Source organism: Salvelinus sp. IW2-2015, linkage group LG13, assembly GCF_002910315.2.
Source record: "Salvelinus sp. IW2-2015 linkage group LG13, ASM291031v2, whole genome shotgun sequence".
NCBI classification, from domain to species: Eukaryota; Metazoa; Chordata; class Actinopteri; order Salmoniformes; family Salmonidae; genus Salvelinus; species Salvelinus sp. IW2-2015.
This window is the reverse complement of record NC_036853.1, coordinates 6,625,137-6,645,926: the sequence shown is the minus strand read 5'-3', so window position 1 is coordinate 6,645,926 and position 20,790 is coordinate 6,625,137. Positions and strand designations below refer to the sequence as shown.

Below are 20,790 nucleotides of genomic sequence, written 5' to 3'. Positions count from 1 at the left end.
AGCTGGCTGGTTGGTCCCGGATCGTTTTGTACTGTTAGAAATGGGAGGGGGGGGGGGTCTAGTGTTAGGAAATAACACACTGCCCAGGGATACTCTTGCACACTCCATCCCAGGTGGCAAGCAAACGGTCTAAGGTGCTACAAGTTTGATAGCACATTTGAGTCAGCAACTTACGCATGATCAGTCAGTGCAGCTTGAGAGCTTTGAGTGCTGGTTGCGTTGTGTGACGTGAGACTGCTGGGTTGGTTTTGGTGAGACGTTGAGGCATGCTGTTGGTTTGGTGGAGCGTAGCGTGCGCTCTGTTTGGTCGGGGCTGGGTGTGGCTTTTCTGGATGGTGAGGCTGCTGGTTGGTTTTGGTGGACGTGAGGCTGCTGGTTGGTTTGGTGGGCGTGAGGCTGCTGGTTGTTTGGTGGGCGTGAGGCTGCTGTTGGGTTTGGTGGACGTGGACTGCTTGGTTGGTTTGTTGGACGTGAGGCTGCTGGTGGTTTGGTGGACTGAGACTGCTGTTGTTTGGTGGACGTGAGGCTGCTGAGGTTGGTTTGTGGACGTGAGGCTGCTGGTTGTTTGACGTGGACCTCTGGGTTGTGGATGGCTTGCTGGCTTTTTGTGGACGTGAGACTCTGGTTGGTTTGGTGACTGAGGCTGCTGGGTGTTTGGGGACGTGATGCTGCTGGTTGTTGGTGGACGTGAGGCTGCTGGTGGTTTGTGGACGTGAGGCTGCTGGTTGGTTGGTGGACTTGAGGCTGCTGGTGTTTGTGACGTGAGCTGCTGGTGTGTTGGTGGGGTGAGGCTGCTGGTTGGTTTGAGTGCGGCGTGAGGCTGCTGGTGGTTTGGGGACGTTGAGACTGCTGTTGGTTTAGTGACGTGAGGCTGCTGGTGGTGCATACGTGAGAGCTGTTTGGTTTGTTGGACGTTCGAGACTGCTGGTTGTTATCTTCTCTTTTCCCCCCCCCACGCCACTCTTTCATAAACACAGGCAGCACATTAGTTAAATTGAACCTGGGATGATGTAATATTGTCACCACAAGGCAATTGAGCACAGAGGATTAAAAATGGAGAGATCACAACACGCCTCATAACAAGAACCTGCTCGTGTTCAAACCAACCATCCATTCAGCGTTTTGTTGAGTAGCCTACTTTACGACCTCACTTTAAATTCATAACATTGGCAGAGGGTGGCAGCACACTTCATATATTTTCTCAGTTTGTGACATTCAGTTTAGGGGACATGCATAATGTTACCGTGTTGTTAATTAAAGTCTATCCATCATCACAAAACATCTCTTTACCGAACACGGTCAATTCAAAGCATCTTCCTCAGCCTACAGCAGTCAGACACTGCTCTAACACAAACACACACAACTCTTCCTTGAGCTATTGACTCCCCCCATATAATGACGGCAGGAATCCCGGATCATCCGTTCCATCATCATTGTAATAAATTGTAGCTAAGAAATAGTAGTGGCATTAGCCAGTTTACAGTAAAGTCCTTCAGATCATTTCATGCGGTCCGCTTTTAAAGCTAGACATTATCTGTTTACATGGATAATATTTTTTTTAAACAATGGAATCCTTCAAGATGATGTCCCTTGGTGACGTGGGGCTGCTGAGATTCCGGATGGGGATGGTCTGTTGCTGGAAGAAAGGTTGAAGGAAGATCCCAAGAGTACCGGCTATACAGCCTACTGCAAAGATCCACAGGAACATCCGATCCAATACCATCGCCACGTACTTCCAGTCTTCAATCACCTGGTGAACACAGGGTCAGAAAAGGAGAGAGAGAACGGTCTAGAGAAGAGACTCAAATGTCTGGGGGAGTAAAGCAGCATGATCACCTACACATCCATCCACTCACACACCCATCCATCCATCCACTCACACATCCATCCATCCACCCACCCACTCACACACCCACATCCATCCATCCACCCACTCATCCATCCACCCACACATCCATCCACCCACACATCCACCACTCATCCACATCCATCCATTCCAGCCACCACCTCATCCACTCACACAACCCATTCATCCATCCATCCATCCACTCATCCACTCACCACACCCCCATCTCATCCATTCCATCCACCCACTCATCCACTCACTCACACACCCACATCCATCCACCCACAATCCATCCATGTCACATCCATTCCATCCATCCATCATCCATCCTCCTCATCTCATCTCATCCATCCACTCCACTCATCTACGCTCACACACCCACATATCCAATCACCCATCACATCCATCCATCCACCATCCATCCACTCAACAGCCACTCCATCCACATCCATCCCATCCACATCCATCATCCTCTCTATCCACATCCACCATCTCCATATGTCCACCCCCACCCATTCCACTCCACTCCACACTCCATCCACCATCCAACATCCATCCATCCAACCATCCCACATTCCATCCCATCCACCCATCCAACCCATTCCATCCATCCACATCCATCCATCAACATCCATCCATCCACATCCAACATCCATCCCAATCCACATACGCATCCATCCATCCACATCCATCCATCCACATCCCCTCACACACCTCACACCACCCACCCACTCATCCATCACACTCCATCCAATATCATTGCAGAAACACTGAAAAAAAAAAGTGAGAAAGTCAACTTTACAAAATGCTGCAAATAAAAGTTTAATATCAGAGTGTAGCTCCTCCCACAGCATTGTATTTATTATGAATCCCCATTAGCAGCTGTGCCTAGGCTAGCAGCTATCTCTTCCTGGCGTTTATTATGGATCCCCATTAGACGTTGCCAAGCAGCAGCTACTTTCTGGGGTTTATTATGGATCCCCATTAGCGTTGCCAAGGCAGCAGCTACTCTTCCTGGGTTTATTATGGATCCCCATTAGCACGTGCCAAGCCAGCAGCTACTCTTCCTGGGTTATTATGATCCCCATTAGGCGTTGCCAAGGCACAGCTACTCTTTCCTGGGTTTATTATGGATCCCCATTAGCGTTGCCAAGCAGCAGCTACTCTTCCTGGGTTATTATGGATCCCCATTAGGCGTTGCCAAGGCAGCAGCTACTCTTCCTGGGGTTTATTATGAATCCCCATACGGCTTGCCAGCAGCAGCTACTTCTCCTGGGTTTATTATGATCCCCATTAGGCGTGCCAAGGCAGCAGCTACTCTTTCCTGTGGTTTATTATGGATCCCCCTTAGGCGTTGCCAAAGCAGCGCTACTTTCCTTGGGTTATTATGGATCCCCATTAGCGTTGCCAGCAGCAGCTACTCTTCCTGGGTTTTATTAGATCCCCCATTAGGCGTTGCCAAGGCAGCAGCTACTCTTCCTGGGTTTATTATGGATCCCCATTAGGCCGTGCCAAGGCAGCAACTACTCTTCCTCTGGGGTTTATTATGATCCCCATTAGGTGCCAAGGCAGCAGCTACTCTTCCTGGGTATTATGGATCCCCTTAGGCGTTGCCAAGGCAGCAGCTACTCTTTCCTGGGTTATATGATCCCCATTAGGCGTTGCCAAGGCAGCAGCTACTCTTCCTGGCGGTTATATGGATCCCCATTAGGCGTTGCCAAGGCAGCAGCTACTCTTCCTGGGGTTTATTATGGATCCCCATTAGACGTTGCCAAGGCAGCAGCTACTCTTCCTGGGGTTTATTATGGATCCCCATTAGGCGTTGCCAAGGCAGCAGCTACTCTTCCTGGGGTTTATTATGGATCCCCATTAGGCGTTGCCAAGGCAGCAGCTACTCTTTCCTGGGGTCCAAAAACATTACGACACATACACACATAAAACAAAAGACTGGGCTTGAAGAGCTTTGAAGGTCAATCCAGCTGGACAGAAGAAAAATGGTCCTTCCAGACAGATTTCAGTTTTTATGTTGGACAGAAAAGTAGCTTTTCCAACCTGCAATCTCTCTTACTTTTTTTTTTTTTTTACATTCTGACCATCACATCTTATTGTGTTCTGATTTTCTGATGTGGTAGATACGATAAACCAATTTTTGCAGCAAACAAAAACAACAATTCAAATAAGACCAGATTGACTCACAGTCTTGTTGTCGTCGTCTCTAATCATGTAGTCAGCGACGTATCGCACCCCGTCGACAGCTTCCTGTAGGTCAGGACTGTGACTGATGTCAGAGCTGGAGCTGCCACACCACGGCCGACCAGACAGTTGCTCCGTGGGCAGAAACCCCTCTGGTGTCCTCACACTCCTGAATTAATTAATTAATTAATTAATTATACATTTTCTTTACATGTCAAGGGAACCATCAGTTACAGGTTTATTTGATACATTTTCTTGAAAATGTACATACATTACCGTAAATTCATAATCTGTTGATTACATTTTCTGGTGATCACCTGACCACAATAAAATGAAAAAAATGAAATACAAATAATGGTACATGATAGAAATAGTATAATGACCTTTTTCTGAGGTAGTAGGGCCCAGTAGATAGGAGGAATGGAGATGAGGAGGGAGAGGAGGCCATGCCAGGGTCAGGTCCAACCCACTCAGGTTTATCCATCCCTGGGCTAGCCTCCTTGGTCTTCTGGAGTGACTGCTGCCTCCTCTGACGGAGCCGCTGTCTGGCTGAGTTGTTCTGTGGGTGCCTCATGCACAGCAGGGCAGGCAGCCAGACCAGGAACAGAAGTTTAACCCAGGGGGCCATGGTGTGTGTACTGGGGGAACGGTGATGGACGTTTAGAACACACACACTGGTGACGATGGAGAAGGTTACGAGAACCATGGTGAACATCAGGTATTTACCTAGCAGATCAGAGAGAGAGGAGTGTGAAGAAGCATCTCATTTAAAAATGGCATTATGCAATGTTGTTTTTCCTAATAAAAATGTTGAACTTGACCTTTCTTTTAATTTACACTGTACATTCAAAAGTCAAATAATATGTAGGATAAAAAATATATATACTATTTTTGCAGCCCTACTTAACACTAAGCTTATGTATSAGCCATCACATAATGGTGATGGAGAAAGTCACCAGCACCATGGTGAATATCAGTACCTGTGTGCACAAAGCAGAAGTGCTGATCTAGGATCAGGTCCCCACTGGCAATATAATCTTATTCATTAGGATCTAAAAAAAAGGCCAAACTGATTCCAGGTCAGCACTCCTACTAGATCAGTACCCTTGGTTAATACTGGCCCTGGCAAAGAGCTTACCGATCAGAGGCACGTCCAGCGAGGTCGGCGGTACGATCTTAGATATCAGCAACAGGAACACAGTGAGGGCCAACAGTACAGAGACACACAGACTGATCTTCTCTCCACAGTCAGAGGGCAGGTAGAAGACCAACACAGCCAGAGAGGTGATGAGGACACAGGGGATAATCAGATTTATGGTGTAGAACAACGGCTTCCTGGAAAGAAATTGAATTGAGCAGCATTGAATTGAATCTTATCTGAGGTACAAATAATACCTCAACAAGATGTGTAACGTATGATTCCAGATGATGACACATGAATGCATGAATGAAAACAAGCATTTCCAAAGTGGTCCTCGATCGTAAAAAATAATAACATCTTATGATTAGGACTAGAAAAAGTAACAAAGCGAATATATTGTAAACAGTTGAAGATTAAGATATTTTTTTAAATGGCACTATATATTCATTCCTTTTGATCAGGAAGTCATAGGTCACATCCACGTAGATGGGCTCTGAGCCGGAGAAAGTACGTCTCCCGGGTAAAGCCAAGATGTCCCACTCTCCACTGGGCGTGAAGTCGTCCATACTGGCAACACCTGTCCTGAGGACCAGATCCACCTGTTTTGATTGGATTTAGATTTGACAATTAAAATACATTGACAATTAAAATACATATTGTTTCAGACGTAAAATATGTCTGAAACAATACACACACGTAACCGGTTACAGGATCTAAGGCATTTGACGATAGTTCCTACTTCACAGTAGGGCCGTCTGAAAAAGCTATTCTTATAAAAGATTTGGGGCAGAAATGCCTTCTTGAACATGTGAACATTCATACGCCTTAATTATAAACTTGTATGGGATCTGTAAATATGAATAAATAAACTGATGAGACTAGTTCAGCCAAAGAGAAAGCATTGAGCTATACAAGGAGAAGTAAAGGATCCTTCCTGTTTAGTCGTGATTGGCTGAGATAATAGAATGGTTGGACATGCCAAGATAGGAGTCCTGATTGGTCTGTCATGTCACAGGCTTCAGTCTATAACACAATGGGAGCTTCGCCGGTCAGTACATAGATCATCTTTGCTACCGCAGATTTGGGGTAAAGTTATAGCTTTGGACAACTGCAAAGTGTTGCTACAGCTCTCAAAAACATTGCTGCCCTGGATTTAGCTGGGATAAGTAGAGAGACTCTGGAGGACAATGCCATGCTGACTCGCATGTGTTTACATGTTGGCGCTGTACAAGATGGCGCCAACAGACACATTCGCTCTGTTTCTAGCTCCAAGCCAGCTTTCCAGTATTTTGCTTATTTGTGTGTTATTTCTTACAGTGGAACATTTCTAGTATTCTTTCCTACAACCGAAAAGAACATTTGGACATTAGATCGGCCCCCACCAGAAATTCGACTTCCCTGACCTGGATCCTTTGTTTGGGCTTCCCGAGGAAGCTCTATTCATCCCGGGTGCTCCACTAAAACGTTGACGCCGGAGGAGAAGTTTGGTTCTATTCAAGTGCAGGAGGCGAGCAAACCATCCACCACTTCAGAGTATATTACTCGCTAACGTTCAGTCCCTGGACAATAAAGTAGACGAGCTCAGGGCGAGGATCTCCTTTCAAAGAGACATAAGGGGCTGTAACATCCTCTGTTTTACGGAATCATGGCTCTCTCCGGATATATTGTCCCCATCCATACAGCCAGTGGGGTTCTCTGTTCATTGCACAGACAGGAAGAAATAACTCTCCCGGAAAAACAAAGGTGGAGGGGTATATGACAAATGATTAACAATGCTTGGCGTGATTGTGGTAACTTATAGGAACTCAAGCCCTTTTGTTCCCCGATCTGGAATACCTCACCATCAAATGCTGACCGTATTACCTCCTGAGAGAATTTGCCTTGGTTATTGTCACTGGCGTGTATATTTCCCCTCAACCCGACAGCTCTCAAGGAACTATACTGGACTTTGCGCAAACTGGAAACCACATATCCTGAGGCCGCATTTATTGTAGCTGGGGACTTTATTAAAGGAAATCTGAGGAAAACGCTCATGAAATTCTACCATCACATCTCCTGTGCTACACGTGGAGATGACACACTTAACCATTGTTACTTTACAAGGCCATCCCCAGATCTCACCTTTGTCAAATAAGATCACACCTCCATCCCGCTCCTCCCCGCCTATAGGCAGAAACTTAAACAGGAAGCACCTGTGTTAAGGACTGTTCGACATTGGTCTGACCAATCGGAATCTATGGTTGAGGGTTATTTTGATCACTCGAACCGGCAAATGTTCCGGGTCGCCGCTGGGAATAGTATCGACGTAAACACTGACTCGGTGACTGGGCTCATCAGGAAGTACATAGAGGATGTTGTTCCCTACTGTGATGATTAGAACTTATCCAAACCATAAAATGTGAATAGATGGCAGCGTTCGCACAAAACTAAAAAAGAGCAAACCACCACAAGGTGACTGGAAAACATGGATGTGTACAAACAGACCAGCTATGCTCTCCGCAAGGCAATCAAATAGGCAAAACAACAGTACAGGGACAAAGTGGAGTCGCAATTCAACGGCTCAGACACGAGACGCATGTGGCTGGGCCTCCAGACAATCATGGATTAGAAAGGGAAAGCCAGCCATGTTGCGGACACTGATGACTCACTCCCGGACAAGCTAATCACCTTCTTCGCCCGCGTCGAGGAAAACACTGAGCTGCCGACGTGGGCCCCCGTCGCTCATGAAGACTGTGTACTCCTGATCTCCGTGGCAAGACTGTGGCCCAGACGGCATCCCAAGCTGCGTCCTCAGAGCTTGTGCAGACCAGTTGGCTAGAGTATTTAAGGACATATTCAATTGCTCTCTATCCCAGTCTGTTGTCCACACTTGCTTCAAGATGTCCACCTGTACCCAAGAAAGCAAAGGTAACTGAACTAAATGACTATTGCCCCGTAGAACTCACTTCTGTCATCATGAAGTGCTTTCAGAGGCAAGGACCATATCACCTCTACCTTACCCGACACCCTAGACCCACTACAACTTGCACACCACCCCAACAGATCCACGGACGATGCAATCGCCACTGCACACTGCCCTATACCACCCGGACAAGAGCAATATGTATGTAAGAATGCTGTTCATTGCCTACAGCTCAGCCTTCAACACCATAGTACCCTCCAAGTTCATCACTAATCTCAGGGCCCTGGGTCTGAACCCCTCCCTGTGCACTGGGACCTCGACTTCCTGACAGGCTGACCCCAGGTGGTGAAGGTAGACAACAACACTTCTGCCATGCTGATCCTCAACACAGGGGGCCCCCAAAGGGGATGCGTGCTCAGCCCCCTCCTGAACTCCCTGTTCATCCATGACTGCGTGGCTATGCACATTTCCAWCTCAATCATCAAGTTTGGCATAGCCTTGTTTTGTTAATTTAGCAGACAAAGTTGCCCGTGCGAAGTGATGCCTCGAACAGTTATTGTCAAAGAGAGATCATTTTAAAACGAGGCCTCAATTTGTCGAGTTTAAAGAATTTCTTCAGGGTTACGAACCAAAAACAATCCGTCTTCTCTTTGATATACAGATGTTCAGTTGAGTTTATTCTGCCTGTTCTTTGGAATTATCAAAATGGATGAACAATTCCACATTGAACACTGCATGGTGATGAATTACGGCCACGACATCTGTTTAAAGAGTAGACATATGCTTAATGATTCTGATGAAAATATGCTCTTTGTCTTTATCAAACTGGGGCGGCAGGTAKCCTAGTGGTTAGAGCGTTGGACTAGTAACTGAAAGGTTGCAAGATCGAATCGCCGAGCTGACATGGTAAAAAATCTGTCGTTCTGCCCTCCAGGACATCTACAGCACCCAGTTTCACAGGAAGACCAAGAAGATCATCAAGGACCTCCTGCCCCTGAACAAGGCTGTTCCTAGGGGGTCATTGAAAATAAGAATTTGTTCTTAACTGACTTGCCTTGATAAATAAACAATGTTTTGGCATATTTTCAGTGTGGAACTTGTCTATGTTTAGGGGGTTATAGCCTAGGTTTAACAACTCTAAATGGCACTAGCAGTTCGCAAAGTAGCTTAAGCTGAAAATAGACGGAACGCAATTATTCCAGAACTGCAGCTCGTTGTTGGAACACATATTTTCCTGCTTCAATCAACCAGTCCATTTGTAATCTGTAATAAAACTGTCGTCATTTGGCGAGGAATGTAGCTTGTGTAGTATCCCATCAGTTAGATGTATTTTTATAGGCATTTATTTCTGTAGGCCTAAGTGGAGCTTGTGTACGCACTCAGCAGGCATGTGTGGAGGGAGGGAGCAGTCGGAACGCAATTGAGTGAATGAGACACAGAGGGCAAAGGGAATTTAGGGTGGTGTGCTGCTTGGCTTAGTATTTTTTGTGTGCGTGCCCCACAAATGCACATGTAAAAAGCAAATGAACGTTGTCTTCAATACAAAATTTTACTTTCCCGTTCAGGCAGCCACAATGCACATTCCTCCAAATAGTTTTACAGTATTTTGAAAAAAAATGTGATCTCTGGTTAAAGATCGAACTTTGACGTCCGTTCGAGTACTCAGAGTAACCCTAGTCGTAGACCTGATTATCATCAACGTCGAGATAGCCTACATGGAGGAGGTGCGAGCCCTGGCTGAGTGGCGCCAGGAAAATAACCTCTCCCTTATTGTCAACAAAACTAACTAGCTGGTCTTGGACTACAGGAGAAAGAGCACGAGCCAATCCACATCAACGAGGCCACAGTGTTGAGGGTAAAAAGCTTAAAGTTCCTCTGCATGCACATCACTGAGGACCTGAAATGGTCCCTCCACATGACACCGTGGTGAAGAAGGTGCAACATCAGGAGCCTGAAGAAATTTGACTTGGCCCTTAAAACCCTCACGAACTTCTGCAGATGCACCATCGATAGCCTTCTGTCAGGCTATATCACCGCCTGGTACAGCAACTGCACCGCCCGCAACCGCAGGGCTCTCCAGATGGTGGTGCGGTCTGCCCAACGCATCACCGGGGACAGACTACCTGCCCTCCAGGACATCTACAGCACCCGGTGTCACAGGAAGACCAAGAAGATTATCAAGGACCTCAGCCAGCCGAGCCACGGCCTTTTCACCCTGCTAACCATTTAGCAGGCGGAAACAGTACAACATAGTGTTTTTTGTGTGCCCTACATGCACCAATGAACGTTGCCTTCAATACACAATTTCACTTGCCAATTCGGGCAGCCACAATGCACATTCCTCCAAATAGTTGTACAGTATTTGAAAAAAATGGGATCTCTGGTTAAAGATTGAACTTTGACGTCCGTTCAAGTACTCCGTTACTCATTTCACTGTATTCGGCGCATGTGACAAATACAATTTGATTTGATTTGTGTGTGTAATCAAAGAAGAGCTCTCTAGGAAGGGTAAAAATCTCAGCAAAATCTTTCAATGGGCATTTTCTTCTACAAGTGTATCACCTTTTAAAGCAGCATAACTTTCCCATGTTTCTTCCAACTACAGTGCATGATATACCATTTCTACGCCTCAATACAGAAATCCGGACATATTCAATTTAGCTAAAAGTTGTATAATTTTAAGTACGAGTGGTCCCAGGAATCAAACCCAATATCCAGGCGTTGCAAGCGCTATGCTCTACCAACTGAGCTACAGAGGACCACATTATCAGGGATAAAGCACAATATATTTCCATGTATTACCTCAGTGTGGTCATAGGTCCACGAGCGGAATTTCAGAGTGCAGTTCTGTTGGTCGAAGGGGAAGTGTTTGACCTCGATCTTGCAGGCACTCTTATAGATAGCTGGAGGGAGCCAGAAGATGCTGCCGTTGGACAGGACGATGGCGTTGGTGAAGACCGTCACCTCATAGATACCGTCAGCGCTACAGTTGGCGGGAGGACACGTCAGTGAGATTTTAGGCTCTCAGAMTAACAGCGTTGAATATATTTGACTTTGTCTGTGAATTCCCAGCAGCATCATACAATTGACTACACAATAATTTTTAAAGCACATGCTTTTCCCCGGAGGGTTTGATACTAACTTGTTGTACAGTACAATATCTGGGAGCCATATATGACGGGAGGGAATGCGGAGCTTGTCAATCCCGTCAAAGTCTGAGGGCTCCCATGACAGCCTGTAATCAACCCAGTTCTACGGCGAGAAGGATGGTTATTAGTAGTAGCAAGAGGTAAATCTCTCACCTTCACCATAATGTGGTGTTCAATAATGACACCCACACTACATACTGTATGTATTCTGGACAGATGATCGTTCTTCTCACCTGTGTTAGCCAGACATTGGTGATCATAAYTTGTTCCCTGTCATGCTACAAAAGAAGACATATTGTTAAATATGTATCAAACTTTTATGAATTCCATTACGTTTCGTAATTTCTATATAAACTCAAATGAAAATAAAATAACTGAACGGTCACCACGCTGATACAATAGAATTACAAAACAAAACAGTAAAGTAAAATAGAATCCAATCCAATAAACCCACCACACTGATCAGTTGTGCCAGGGAGACCTGCAGTTTGATGGTAACCGGTTCAAACCGGTTACTGGCCGGTCGTATCAGCTTGTTGTAGCGCTCTCTACTCAGTAGCCACTTCAGCAGCCTCTCCTCGGACTCCGCACAGAGACCGACTGGAAATAAAGACAGCATTCAGAAAGCAATGAGGAATTGGAGTGTCAGTTTACTTTCTGAATTGGAGTGTCAAGTTTACTTTCTGAATTGGAGTGTCAAGTTTACTTTCTGAATTGGAGTGTCAGTTTACTTTCTGAATTGGAGTGTCAAGTTTACTTTCTGAATTGGAGTGTCAGTTTACTTTCTGAATTGGAGTGTCAGTTTACTTTCTGAATTGACAGAATGTGTTGTAATGTACAATAGATGCCCTGTGAAAAGGTGATGTGTAAAGATATAGGTCAAATATGTTTCATTGCATATACAAGTGGGTAACCTGTACGAGTCTGAGGTGTGACCTGGAAATCTGTTTTTTGTTGCATATCCCAACTCCCCCTGTGACACCCTCGGAGAGTAGGGTCAGAGCTAGCGATCAGCCATTATTGACGGCGACCCTGGAGAAATTAGGGTGAAGTGCCTTGTCCAAGGGCAGATCGACAGATTATTTTTCACCTTGCCGACTCTGGGATTCGAACTAGCAACATTTAGGTTACTGGCCCAACACTGTAAGCTACCTGCCGTCCTATATACTATATATAGTAGTATATTAGTTCTGACTTAGAATATGTGGACAACTACAAATACCTAGGTGTCTGGCTAGACTGTAAACTCTCCTTCCAGACTCATATTAAACATCTCCAATCCAAAATTAAATCTAGTATCGGCTTCCTATTTCGCAACAAAGCCTCCTTCACTCACGCCGCCAAACATACCCTAGTAAAACTGACTATTCTACCGATCCTCGACGATGTCATTTTCAAAATAGCCTCCAACACTTTACTCAGCAAACTGGATGCAGTCTATCACAGTGCCATCCGTTTTGTCACCAAAGCCCCATATACCACCCACCACTGTGACCTGTATGCTCTAATCGGCTGGCCCTCGCTACATATTCGTCGCCAGACCCACTGGCTCCAGGTCATCTATAAGTCTTTGCTAGGTAAAGCTCCGCCTTATCTCAGCTCACTGGTCACGATAACAACACCCACCCGTAGCACGTGCTCCAGCAGGTATATCTTACTTGTCATCCCCAAAGCCAACACCTCCTTTGGCYGYCTTTSCTTYCAGTTCTCTGCTGCCAATGACTGGAACGAATTGCAAAAATCGCTGAAGCTGGAGACTTATATTATATTTCCTAACTTTAAACATCAGCTATCCGAGCAGCTAACCGATCGCTGCAGCTGTACATAGCCCATCTGTAAATAGCCCACCCAATCTACCTACCTACCTCATCCCCATTTTGTTTTTATTTACTTTTCTGCTCTTTTGCACACCAGTATTTCTACTTGCACATCATCATCTGCACATCTATCACTCCAGTGTTAATTTGCTAAATTGTAATTACTCCGCTACTATTGGCCTATTTATTGCCTACCTCCTCACGCCATTTGCACACACTGTATATAGACTTTTTCTATTGTGTTATTGAATGTACGCTTGTTTATTCCATGTGTAACTCTGTGTTGTTTGTGTCGCACTGCTTTGCTTTATCTTGGCCAGGTCGCAGTTGTAAATGAGAACTTGTTCTCAACTGGCCTACCTGGTTAAATAAAGGTGAAATAAATAAACATTTATTTTTTAAATGAGGATACAGTGCATTCGGAAAGTATTCAGACCCCTTGACTTTTTCCACATTTTGTTATGTTACAACCTTATTCTAAAATGGATTTAAAACATACCCAATTATGACAACAACAAAAAAACTGTTTTTCAGAAATGTTTACAAATGTATTAAAAATGTAAAACTGAAATATCACATTTACATAAGYATTCAGACCCTTTACTCAGTACTTTGTTGAAGCACCTTTGGCAGCGATTACAGCCTCRAGTCKTCWTGGKTATGACACTACAAGCTTGGCACACCTGAATTTGAGGAGTTTCTGCCATTCTTCTCTGCAGATCCTCTCAAACTCTGTCAGGTTGGATGGTGAGCGTCGCTGCACAGCTATTTTCAGGTCTCTCCAGAGATGTTCGGCTTCAAGTCTGGGCTCTGGCTGGGCCAATCARGGACATTTAGAGACTTGTCCCAAAGACCCTCCTGCATTGTCTTGGCTGTGTTCTTAGATTCGTTGTCCTGTTTTTAAGGTGAACCTTCGCCCCAGTCTGAAGTCCTGAGCCCTCTGGAGCAAGTTTTCATCAAGGATCTCTTTCTACTTTGCTCCGTTCATCTTTCCCTCAATACTGACTATTCCCCGCCCCTGAAAAACATCCCCACAGCATGATGCTGCCACCACCATGCTTCACTGTAGGGATGGTGCCAGGTTTCCTCCAGACGTGATGCTTGGCATTCAGGACAACGAGTTCAATCTTGGTTTCATCAGACCAGAGAATCTTGTTTCTCATGGTCTGAGRGTCCTTTAGGTGCCTTTTGGCAAACTTCAAGCAGGCTTTCATGTGCCTTTTACTGAGGAATGGCTTCCGTCTGGCCACTCGGCCATAAAGGCCTGATTGGTGGAGTGCTGCAAATATGGTTGTCCTTTGGGAAGGTTTTCCCATCTCYACAGAGGAACTCTGTCAGAGTGACCATCGGGTTCTTGGTCACTTCTTCCATTTAAGAATAATGGAGGCCACTGTGTTCTTGGGGACCTTCAATGCTGGAGAAATGTTTTGGTAACCTTCCGCAGATCTGTGCCTTGGCACAATCCTGTTTCGGAGCAAAAGGACTGAAAGCTTATGTAAATAAGGTATTTCTGTATTTTATTTTGAATACATTTGCAGAACATTTCTTAAAACCTATTTTGACTTTTTCATTACGGGGTATTGTGTGTAGATTGATGAGGGAAAGTCTGTAACGTATCAAAATGTGGAAAAAGTCAAGGGGTCTGAATACTTTCAGAATGCTCTGTATAGGAAGAGGATATATTATGGAAAGTATCAAAGGCAGGGAAACGAATCCTATTCCCAATAAATAAACCAATAATCTGTTTTGTATTTATTAAGGATTCCCATTTGTTCCTGCCAAGGCAGYGGCTATTCTTCCTGGGTTTATGGATCCTCATTAGTTCCTGCCAAGGCAGCAGCTACTCTTCCTGGGTTTATGGATCCTCATTAGTTCCTGCCAAGGCAGCAGCTATTCTTCCTGGGTTTATGGATCCCCATTAGTTCCTGCCAAGGCAGCAGCTACTCTTCCTGGGGTCCAAACACATTAAGGCACTTATATTACACATAAAACAGTACATTATATAACATTATTACACTACTACATATCTACAATTCAAAATRTATACCACCATACAATGTTATTTCAATGTCCGTGCGTGTAGTGCGCTAGCGTTTGTGTGCGTATCCGTGTCTGGACCTGCGTGTCTCTCTTCACAGTCCCCGCTGTTCCATAAGGGTTATTTTGATGTTTTTTWAATCTGATTCTGCTGCTTGCATCCATATTCCCTAACGTACCCAGAACAATCTAAAATCCCAACCTCTCCTCGGAGTCTGCACCTAAACCAACAGGGAAGATAATATTTCAAACGGACACTTCCCATGAGACAATAACCACTATTCAGTGTGGATCAATTCTAGCCCGGTTCCAGATGTGTTCCCGTTTGTGCCGTCTTGCCAACTCCTATGGTAACAACCACAGAGGTAAACAGATTTGGGACCAGGCTACATCAACTATGAGGTGTTAACTGGTCTGGGACCAGGCTACATCAACTATGAGGTGTTAACTGGTCTGGGACCAGGCTACATCAACTATGAGGTGTTAACTGATCTGGGACCAGGCTACATCAACTATGAGGTGTTAGCCTGGTCCTAGATCAGTTACATCAACTATGAGGTGTTAAAAGAAGAAATAACATATCTGTAAACTTACCTTGGATCAGGATACAAAAGCAGAGGCAGACGGTCCTGTTCATAGCGACGGCGTAGACAGGCAATCCCCACACAAATGATGTGGACCGTGAAGTACTGTAAGGTTCAATGGACAACTAAAAAAAAAAAAAAAATCTAACAAATCAAAATGGACTACAACAACTTTAATTCTAAAGAATAAGGATTGACACAGTTTCAGGTGAAAATGCATTAAAAAGTTAATACTAAACAATAACTGAAACCAAATCTGTATCGCAGATCTGAAAATCCTGTGATCAGACACAGTTAAAAGACATAGATGGGTTCTATTAGCCGCAAGGGGCCGTTTCATATTCACTGACCTGACAGTTCTGGGTTGCATATTAATGTGAGAATCAGACGTCCACATCCAGCATAGACTTACCCACAAATCAGTTACAATACAATATTATACAAACCAAAAAACAAATTTGATTATAGACCATTTTAAATAATATGCATTCAACACACAATGTGTCATGAAACCTCTTACCCAAATTCAAAATCAAATCATGTTTTATTTGTCACRTACACGTGTTTAGCAGATTTTATTGCAGGTGTAGCAAAATGCYTGTGTTTCTAGCTCCAACAGTGCAGTAWTAYCTAACAAGTAATATCTAACAATTTCACAACACACACAAATCTAAAGTAAAGGAATGGAATTAAAAATTATTCAATATTTGGGSGAGCAATGTCAGAGCGGCATAGACCAAGATACAGTAGAATAGTTCCCAATGAAACTTTCTAAGTCCAGATATTTGGGGGACTAAACCATAACCTTTGTGTTGTCACAACCTGGCCAGGCAGTATTCAGGCTGTATCACAACCGGACGTGATTGGGAGTCCCATAGGGCGGCATACACAGCGTCGTCCAGGTTTGGCCGGTGTAGGCCGGCATTATAAATAACAACTTGTTCTTCACKGACTTGCCTACTTAAATAAAGGTTACATTTATTAAAAAATTAAACAAATATTAAAATCAGCAGTGTGGCCAGTGTTGTCTCCTTCTATAGCCTGGTCCCAGATCTGTTGTCTCTTCTATGCCTGGTCCCAGATGTTGGTGTCCTTCTATAGCCTGTCGTCATGTGTCTCCTTCTATAGCTGGTCCCAGATCTGTTGTCTCCTTCTATAGCCTGGTCCCAGATCTGTTGTCTCCTTCTATAGCCTGGTTCCAGATCTGTTGTCTCCCCTATAGCCTGGTCCCAGATCTGTTGTCTACTTCCTATAGCCTGGTCCCAGATTGTGTTTGTGCTCTTTTCATCTAAGTCAGTTTGTCATGACATGAGTTGGCTTGATATCAGCTCCCATAAGTCCGAGTTGGCCTGATATCAGATCCCATAAGGTCGAGTTGGCCTTGATATCTTCCCATAGATCTGACACTATAAACACTCAGAACCGATGAACCGACAACAATCCATCCCCTTGTTCTTTTTGACCATTTCCTTTCCTTAACAGATGCAGACTCGTCGTCTCTCTTCCCCAAACCTCATTATGGTGCCTGGATGTTAGTCTATTTATCAGTGTTTCCCCAATCCTGGGAACACCAAAGGGTGTACTGTACATGTTGTTTAAGGAGCAAAAGAAGATTTGGGATAGATGCCAGTGTTTCCCAACGGCATCTACGTGTTAATCTAATAATCTATAGCCTAATTTACAACGACAATCTGTTATATGGTCAGCTGCTACTTTATGTGATTTGAGCAAAAGATGTGCAACTTTAAACATACCCCCCCCCCCCCCTGTGGCTGTGAAGGAATACTAACAAGCAAGGTAAAAAATTAAGTAATTGACTACTAACCCCAATCTCAAACCCTGACTGAAGCCATTGGCTGCTTATCCTCGTGTAGTGACACCGTAACGTATTTCAGTAAGGATTTMGTTTTTTTGTTTTGTTGCATTGGTAGCCTACCCTTCACAAAACAAAACTACTCAACATGCACGGCCAACACCAAAACTAGTTTATTGACGTGACATGGTTGTCCCCACACTCCACCCCAAACAAAAGAAATGAAAGTAAACAAATAAATWWAAWAAAAAACAAATCACCAACAAATAATCTTAAAATTCTTTATTCATAAACTTGATGCAAGTTTATAAATTACTGTACATGGTCAAAATTTGTTTTGAAATGGGAAAAAAAATATGAACACAAACCAAAGCATGCCAACGGTGCAAAACTTGACAATCTGTCCACCATTTGCTGACGAGCAGAAAATGAATTCACAAATTAGTCTAGATAGAGAAGATAAAATAACTTTTTTTTATCAAAAAACACTGGTCCAGTAACAGAGAAGCGTGCAAACCTATTCATCACAGAATGAACAACAACTGACTGACTACCCCAAAGTGATTGAGCTCCTAAACCCTGACCAGAGATTTGGGCCCTGTCCAGAAACAGGCTCCCCCTCTACCTACCCCCTAGATCGGAAAGGATTGGCCACATGTAAGCAATAGGGCAACATATCCACCTATCCTATCATATTGCTTAACCCCTATCAAATTGTAATCAGGGTAAAGTATCCAACGTCAAGAGTAGTAGAGCTGATCTAGGATCAGGTCCCTCCTGTCCAACAGTCAGTCATAATTATCTATGAAGAGGAATGATCCTAGATCTGCCACTCCTACTAAGACGCTTAAAACATAYCCACAGACATGTCCGTGTCTGGTGGTAGGAAAGGGGGCTAGGGAGGTTGTAATCTGGACAGGATCTGGGTGTCTGCAGGGTTATAGAGACGTGCTAAAATGTTCTACCGAGTTGACCCTAAGTTACTTTAAAATGGATTCGTGAAGTGAAGTTATAATCGTATGCTAACCATCAATTCTGTGCAGAAGTAACGGGACAAGCCTTTGGCTGATCTCAAATGGCACCCTATTCCCTACGTAGTGCACTACTTTAGACCAGAGCCCTGGTCAACAGTAKTGCCCTACTTTAGACCAGAGCCCTATGGGGCTCCCCATGAGCCCTGGTCAACAGTAGTGCCCTATGTAGGGAATAAAATGGTGCCATTTGGGACAGAATCTTGGTCATCTGGAGTTAAGTAGATGTAGTACAGAATTACCCCCCCCCACCCCACCTGTCGACCCCTAGAAATACAACAACCTGTGGCTACATCGCCATTCTCCACCTTTCTCCAGAAAATGGGCACCCGCACGCTCAACGGTCGTAGATTTAACAAATGGTTGAAACTYCCTCCAGCAAAGTAAATCCATGACGTGAAGTGCGCAAGTGGTACACTTTGGGATGAATGGTGGAGAAGGTAGACGTATGCCTGTATGATTCAGACTGGAAACATCATTCAGACCGCTATCAATAARGAATAGAAGAGTTGATATTGAAATAAAAATGTTTCCCCCTGATTCAGAAAAAGGTGAGGTTCTTGAAGGACTTGGATTTGTTATTTTAGGTATATTGACCACTGAGGCACATCCTTGCCATTTTGTGCAAATATATATTTAACATTACATATGAGATATTTAAAAGACCTCTTGCACTATCAAAAAAAAAAAAACATAGTAGCCTAGCCTGCATATATGTATTAGTTAAGAGGCTAAAGACAAACATACAGCAGATGCTCATAATGTTTTTGATACCAGTCAAAGCATGGGGGTGGACATGCAGAAAGGGCCCTGGGTGTCCCCAGGCACCCTATAWAGTGCACTACTTTTGACCAGGGCCCTATTCCCTATATGGGGCTCTGATCAAATTTATAGSGAATAGGTTGCTATTTGGGCCACAGTTATCCCCTCCAAAAGTAAACAGTTTGTTTACCTGAGTTTTGTTCAGTTCAAAACTGCTTTTGCAGAAAGGGTGAGACACCCCACAGGATAAAACACAGAGCACATCCCAAATGGCACCCTATTCCCTATTGGCCCTGGTCAAAAGAAGTGCACCCTATTCCCTATTGGCCCTGGTCAAAAGTAGTGCACCCTAATCCCTATTGGCCCTGGTCAAAAGCCACCCCTTCCTTCTCCTTCATAACTTGCAAGTCACTATGTAGTGGACTATCTGGGTCTACCCTGTTTAAAATAAATAACAGAATGATTAGACTATTTTATCCAGACTTGGACAGCTAGGAAACTACACGTCTCTATGAAATAGTACCCGGATCTGAATACTTACGTTCTTATTTTGACGTGCCATTCATAAAGGCTGTCATTGACTAGCTCCACTGAATAAATACCTGAAATTAATAACAAGATATATACAGGTGAATATCACTGTTAAAACAGACGAATTTGATGGGATTTTTTCCCCTCCAATTATGCCAATTACATTTTCCAAAGGGCGTGGACATCGACCCCAAGGAGTTAATAAACATGTTATGATTGTTTTCATCATCAGCCAGATCTACAAGCACTGAAGGGTTTGAGCCAATGGGGAGAATAGACAGTGTACAGTTTGAACCAATGGGGAGTGGTAGACAGTGTACAGTTTGAACCAATGGGGAGGTAGACAGTGTACAGTTTGAACCAATGGAGGTGAAGACAATAAAATCCAGCTATTTTATACAGCAATTTCACAAGGAATGCAACGCAATGTGCTTCACAGGAGAAAACTAATACAAAACAATGAAAATAAAAGCTGAAATCTTTACTACACAACAAACATAAAAAACTAAATCATTACAAAAACTGAATGACTAAAAAAGGTGAGGCCAAAGGGGAGGGGTAGACACTAAAGGTGAGGGCCAAAGGGGAGGGTAGACACTAAAGGGTGAGGCCAAAGGGAGGGGTAGACACTAAAGGGTGAGGGCCAAAGGGAGGGTAGACACTAAAGGGTGAGGGCCAAAGTGGAGGGGTAGACACTAAAGGGGAGGGCCAACTGGGGAGGGGTAGACACTAAAGGGGAGGGCCAACTGGAGAGGGGTAGACACTAAAGGTGAGGGCCAACTGGAGAGGGGTAGACACTAAAAGGTTAGGGCCAACTGGGGAGGGGTAGACACTAAAGGTGAGGGCCAACTGGAGAGGGTAGACACTAAAGGGGGAGGCCAATGGAGAGGGGTAGACACTAAAGGGGGAGGCCAACTGGAGAGGGGTAGACACTAAAGGGTTAGGGCCAACTGGGAGGGGAGACACTAAAGGGTTGGAGCGTTT

The 20,790-nt window shown here is 44.4% G+C and overlaps 2 protein-coding genes across 2 annotated transcripts in view; both read right to left on the bottom strand.

Annotated features, from left to right (window-relative positions):
- Nucleotides 1-1,432: 1,432 nt before the first annotated feature.
- Nucleotides 1,433-16,078, bottom strand: LOC111972044 (neuronal acetylcholine receptor subunit beta-4-like). The gene is made up of 11 exons (XM_023998879.1): nt 16,020-16,078; nt 15,680-15,794; nt 11,686-11,831; nt 11,465-11,509; nt 11,225-11,334; nt 10,885-11,065; nt 5,618-5,779; nt 5,178-5,370; nt 4,423-4,765; nt 4,043-4,208; nt 1,433-1,750 (listed from the first exon to the last, which is right to left on the bottom strand). Exons 2-11 carry the CDS (start codon nt 15,720-15,722, stop codon nt 1,559-1,561), a joined length of 1,581 nt encoding a protein of 526 aa, XP_023854647.1. The 5' UTR covers nt 15,723-15,794; nt 16,020-16,078; the 3' UTR covers nt 1,433-1,558.
- Nucleotides 16,079-19,631: 3,553 nt separating this feature from the next.
- LOC111971805 (ubiquitin-conjugating enzyme E2 Q2) overlaps nt 19,632-20,790 on the bottom strand; it is a 23,561-nt gene continuing 22,402 nt past the window's right edge. Inside the window, exons 8-9 of the mRNA XM_023998616.3 lie at nt 19,817-19,877; nt 19,632-19,713 (exon numbers count right to left, since the gene is read on the bottom strand). Of these exons, the coding sequence (XP_023854384.3) occupies nt 19,632-19,713; nt 19,817-19,877 (143 nt within the window). The remainder of the gene's footprint in view (nt 19,714-19,816; nt 19,878-20,790) is intronic.